The following is a 6,000-nucleotide window of genomic DNA, read 5'->3' as shown; positions in this document are numbered from 1 at the left end:
TGTGTGTGTGTGTGTGTGTGTGTGTGTGTGTGTTGGGTAGTGTGTTGTATGTGCGTTGCGTGTGGTGCTGTGTGCATGCCAGTGCTGTAGTGTTTCAGCCTCACTGCTCGCCTCTGGGCCTTCGGTACAGGAGAGTGAAGAGATCATGCCCAGCGTGAAGAGGCCTATGGCACACTCACAGGTTTACACACACACACACACACACACACACACACACACACACACAAACACACACAGAAGAGGCCTATGGCACACTCACAGGTTCACACGCGCTCACTGTCACACACACACAGATACACACACACATACACACTCTCCCACACACGCACAGACGCACACGCTCTCTCTCTCTCTCACACACACAGACACACACATATGAATATAAGAAGCAAGCATGTGCCAGCTCCTTCATGGCAGGTTTTCAATTGGCTCTTGTTGTGTGTGCTGGTAATGAATTTATTTGTCTAAATGTGTTTGTCTGTTTACTCAAACAAAAGCAAACAGACATAAATCACCTGAGAGGGACTAAGAGGGAGCAAGCAAGAGTGAGTGATAGAGAGAAAGAGAGAGAGAGAGAGAGAGAGAGAGAGAGAGAGAGGGAGGGAGGGAGAGAGAGAGAGAGAGGAAAAAGTGAGACAGAAAGGAGACGTGTGGGAGGGAAGAGAGAGAGGGATAGAGAGTGTGTCACGGAAGGGAAAATTATTCACAAGCACAAGGAGCCTAATGAGGGTACATAAAACATCAGAAGCACAGCAGCGCAGAATAGGAAAAGGAGATGCAGAGAAATAACAGAGCAAGAAAGAGAGAGAGAGAGAGAGAGAGAGAAAGAAAGAGAGAGAGAGATGGAGAGAACAAAATGGAGGGAGAGAAAACATGAGCACGACGGAGTAGGAGGGAGGAGGTGTAGGAGCCAAGTGGAGAGGTAGAGAAAAAGAGAGCGAGAAAAATGAAAAGAAAAGTTGTGTGATGCAAATGAGGCACTTTGAGCTTCTAAATAAAGCTGGGATTTGAAGTGAAGGGAGCGAGCCAAACCCAAGGCCCAGGTAAGGAGAAGGCTCTCTCCGCGCCGCGCCGCGCCGCAACTGAAGGGCGCCTTCATGCATAAGCACAAGTTTCAATTCATTAAGAGCCGGCCACAACATCGTAATATCAAAGCAGACGATGAGAGCAGTGAGGGAGGGAGAGAGTGGAGGGAGAGAGTGGAGGGAGTCATTAGCCTCGCTTAATGAAGAGGCCCTTAAGTCTTAGCAGGCAGCGGAGGAGCTGGAACAAGGATGGTGAAAGAGTCTGCAAACGCACGCGTGCATGGAAATGGAACCCAGAAATGCATGTGGACATAGACACACATGCTCACACACGTGCACAGAACACACACACACTGACACACACACAGAAAAAGTTTCTTCCTCGCACACTTCAAATCCATTTGTCGTTGGTTTTCCGGAAGGCAGTGGTAATGGTCTAACAAATTAGCTCAGGGGTAGTTCTGCCACACTCGCTTTCAAAGAAGTATGTGTGTATTTATTTGTGTGCGCGTGTGTGTGTGTGTGTGTGTGTGTGTGTGTGTGTGTGTGTGTGTGTCTGTTTCACCATCACAGCCAGAGGCTAACGTTCTCTCTACATCTACCGACTACTCTCCATAAAAAAGAATAAGATACAGGGGAGAATATGAAGACAGAGAAATGAAAGAGAAATGAAAGAGTCAGAAACAAAAAAATTCAGAGAGAGAGAGAGAGAGAGAGAGAGAGAGAGAGAGAAAGGGGGGATGCAAGCGAAAGGGAGCAACATTGATGGTGCAGAGAACAGGTAGCATCCTCTCCATCTCACTCTTAACCTAATCTTCAAAGCCTGTGGCGTCTCTACACAAGCATCGCAACACACACAAACACACACACACAAACACACACACACATGAACAAAGCCCGGCAGAGGTGCGGGGGGGGGGGGGGGGTAAGCCTGGGTCTTTTGATGGCGGAGCGCGGAGATTAGGCACCTAATCAAAGCAGCGCCTGGTGATCAGCGAGCGAGCGGCTCAATCCGGCCTTATCGGCCCAATGAGCTGTTTAGAGGCGCATGATAATAGGAGCCTCCGCTCCATTCAAACCGCCGCCGTGGAGCCGCCTTCTGTGATCCTGACGCAGAGGAAAACACGGACAACTTGGTAGAGGGGAATGGGAGACGTGTCTTCACACAGCTACAGGGAGGCTTTGGAGACGAGGAGAGTGATAACTTCAGTAAATTCAACTTGTCACAGGCCACAGTGTGTGATCAGAGTGTGTGGGGAAACACTGATGGCCCTGTGATCAGAGTGTGTGGGGACACACTGATGTCTGAGCCTGACTAACACAGGGATGGTGAAGCCTAGTCTGTCCGGTCTAAATCTCAGCCGCTCAATGGGCTGGGAGACTATGGGTGAGAGACTATGGGTGAGAGACTATGGGTGTGAGACTATGGACTGTGAGGCTATGGGGTGAGAGACTATGTTTGTGTGTGTGAGAAGGAAAACCTCTGTTTTTGGAGAAGTCATTAAGGAAAAGAGCACTTCTGTCACGGTCAACTCCATCTCATTAGACCAACGAACACTCACTCACTCTCATGACAGCGTCTCTCTCTTTCTCTTTCTCTTCTCTTCTCTCTCTCTCTCTCTCTCTCTCTCTCTCTCTCTCTCTCTCTCTCTCTCTCTCTCTCTCTCTCTCTCTCTCTCTCTCTGTGTGTGAGAAAGAGATAGAGAACAACACACACACACACACACACACACACACACACACACACACACACACACACACACACACACACACACACACACACACACACACACACACACACACACACACACACACACACACACACACACACACACAGCCCAGTGACCTTAACCGCATACATGTACGCACTGCATGCAAAAAAGCAGCAGCCTCAACACAAGTGACACCAAACATGATACACACACACACACACACACACACAAACATAATCATGCATGGAAGACATGCACACACTCAAATGCATACATGCTGACACAACACCTTCCCGTAATGCTCAGTCATTTCACATATGTGTCCACGTAACACACAGTCACACACACAGACTTTCCCATTCACATCTTTTCCTTATTTGCATCTCCGCATGTACAGTGTCGTCCCTGCAGCCAATTTACATTCACCCTCAGTGCTGCCCCCCTCACACATTTACATTCCTGAGCAGAATAAACAAGCTCATCAGAGGCTACTGGGGCTTCGTTAGTGTAGAGTTTGGGGGGTTGGGGGTACTTCACACACACCATCCAATTTTAGCAGCCAGCCAAAACAACAACCAGCAGCTGCAGTCCACTGAGGTGTGTGTGTGCACATGTACATGCACATGTATGCGTAAAGGTGTGTGTGTGTGTGAGTGTATGTGAGAGAGCATGTGTCTTCATGTGTGATTGTGTGTGATTTTGAGGTGTGTAGCTCTGTGTGCGAGAGTGCATGTGTGTGTGTGTGTGTGTGTGTGTGTGTATGTGTGTATGTATTTGTGTCTGTGTTTTTGTGTGAGAGAATCACAGAGACAGACAGACAGACAGACAAATAAACAAGGAGAGGCAGAGCGAGCACTAGAGGGAAAAACAAAGACAAATCTAAAAATCACACACAGAACAGAGTTGCCAGCAGAGAAACACAGACAAGACGCTCACATTCGATCTCCTTTGACAAACACTTGACGAGAAAATGCCTTCCGCCCCCAAACCCGGGTCTGAAACGCCAGCATGGTGCTAAGCTAGGAATCAATACCCTCGGCTGCCTAAGTGGAACTCAAGCTGAGCTTTACAACTCCAAAGAGCTCCCCCAAACAAAAGAACAGCCTCTCCGCAAAGGGCAGAGCACCTAGCCAGATCTGCAACCAGACGAGCCCAGTTGCATTCGTGCTCAATGGAACAAGAGCTTTCGACTCAAACACTGATGAGGCTACTCAGACATAGGTGAGAGCAGTTCTCTTTCATCTTTGATCAGTTTTATCCGTTTTGATCAGGTCTGGAGCAGAACATCCCCTGTTACCTGTGTGCACATCACAGTCCAACACGTAGCAGCGGAAACTCGACAACAATTGAATACCATTTCAGATATCAGAATACTTCTGGGTTAACATTATTCAGGTATTGGTGGCATGACGGGTCAAGTATAGATTCGCTGAGAAAGCACTCTCCCTCTTTTGAATGGAGCACTTCCACAGTTTAACCAGAGCTTCAACATACAAGTAAATATTATGTATTCATTATATTATGAATGGTTGTCCACTGAGCGTGTTTAGGAACTTGGTATTACTGGTATATAAAGGCATTATAGCACCTGTTTGTATGTAGGACGGAGCACCTCTAAGTCTGACTGACGGGTGCAGTGAAGGGAAGCGGAGGAGATAAACTCCCATCAGCCTCTGGGGGAGGTCACATGACCGTGGGGATGGCGATAAGACACCCAAAGCTGCTGTGGGGGAAGTCGGGAGACGTACTCTCGCTGAGCCCTGTGGCCATGGGAACCACTGTAGGGCCCACGCTCTGTCAGCCAGGTGTGTCACATGGACACACTCACACTCCCTCTTTCTGTCTCTCTCACACACACACACACACACACACACACACACACACACACACACACACACACACACACAGACACACATACACACTCACACTCCCTCTTTCTGCCTCTCTCTCACACACACACACACTCACACTCCCTCTTTCTGTCTCTCTCTCACACACACACACTCACACTCCCTCTTTCTCTCTCTCTCTCTCTCACACACACACACACTCACACTCCCTCTTTCTCTCTCTCTCTCACACACACACACTCACACTCCCTCTTTCTCTCTCTCACACACACACACACACACACACACACACACTCACACTCCCTCTTTCTCTCTCTCTCTCACACACACACAGACACACACACACTCTCTTTCTCTCTCTCTCACTCTCTCTCTCTCTCACACACACATACACACACACACATAACACACATCCTAACATGCTTTAAAGAAAAGCACTGCTTTTTACATCTCAGAGAAAACGCACCAACATAAACTCACCAAAAAATACATTCATTGTGTTTCACATCGACACAGACTTGCACATATCAAAGCGAATACCCACCTACAAACACACACATATACATATGTGCTTCCTCTATTCCAGGACACACACACACACACACACACACACACAGGTTTAATCGGAGACGAGCAGAAAAACAAAGACACTGTGTAATCCCAGATCAGCTCATTAAGCAGTGTATCTCAGAAAATAAGTGTGTGTCTGTGTGTGTCTGTGTGTGGGTGTCTGTGTCTGTGTGTGTGTGTGTGTCTGGGTGTGTTTGCGCTTGCGCTTGTGTTTATGTGTGTGTCTCTAGTAGATATGAAGGGTTTGTCAATATGCAAATCCCTCCCCCATCAAAGTCAGGTTCAGCCCCACACGAGGTACAAAAACAAGTAGCTCAACAAACAAAGCGCACATAAGACACATAGACAAATGAGCACCACCCAGTAGCATTTACACTTACACGCAGACATAAAACATGGCAGAATCACACAACAAGAACAGACAGAGAACAAACAACACAACACCACACCCACACACCCACCCCCCCCCACACCTCGTCTCTACATACCTGGTGGTGATCTTGGGGTTCTTCACTCTCTCCATGGGTCCTCCCTTACTCTGGGGCTGGCTCACAACATGGCTGGCCCCCTGTCACACACACACACACACACACACACACACACATAAGCACACGCATTTATTCCGGTACATTCTGTCCCCAAACCCGTTCCCCGGGCGCCCGCCCCCTGTTGCCTTGGACACTCAAACCGCTCGTTAGTCCATTAACACAATTAGAGATCAAAACAACCGATTAGCATGGACGTTCATTCTTACTCCTCTCTCTCTCTCTCTGACGCGCAAGGGTCTCTTTGTCACCCTCTCCTTCTGTCCATCTCTCTCTTTCTCTCTCTCGCTCTCCCTCA

General features: G+C 48.2%; 1 protein-coding gene across 2 annotated transcripts in view; it reads right to left on the bottom strand.

Moving 5' to 3' along the window:
- pard3ba (par-3 family cell polarity regulator beta a) overlaps window positions 1-6,000 on the bottom strand; it is a 152,348-nt gene that overhangs the window by 97,863 nt on the left and 48,485 nt on the right. For both annotated transcript variants that reach the window (XM_031558420.1, XM_031558421.1), the window contains exon 5: window positions 5,646-5,725. In XM_031558420.1, coding sequence (XP_031414280.1) covers window positions 5,646-5,725 — 80 coding nt within the window. The remainder of the gene's footprint in view (window positions 1-5,645; window positions 5,726-6,000) is intronic.

This window comes from Clupea harengus, chromosome 21 (assembly GCF_900700415.2).
Source record: "Clupea harengus chromosome 21, Ch_v2.0.2, whole genome shotgun sequence".
Taxonomy (NCBI): domain Eukaryota; kingdom Metazoa; phylum Chordata; class Actinopteri; order Clupeiformes; family Clupeidae; genus Clupea; species Clupea harengus.
Note: the sequence above shows the minus strand (reverse complement) of the source record. Positions and strands in the feature narration are given on the sequence as shown.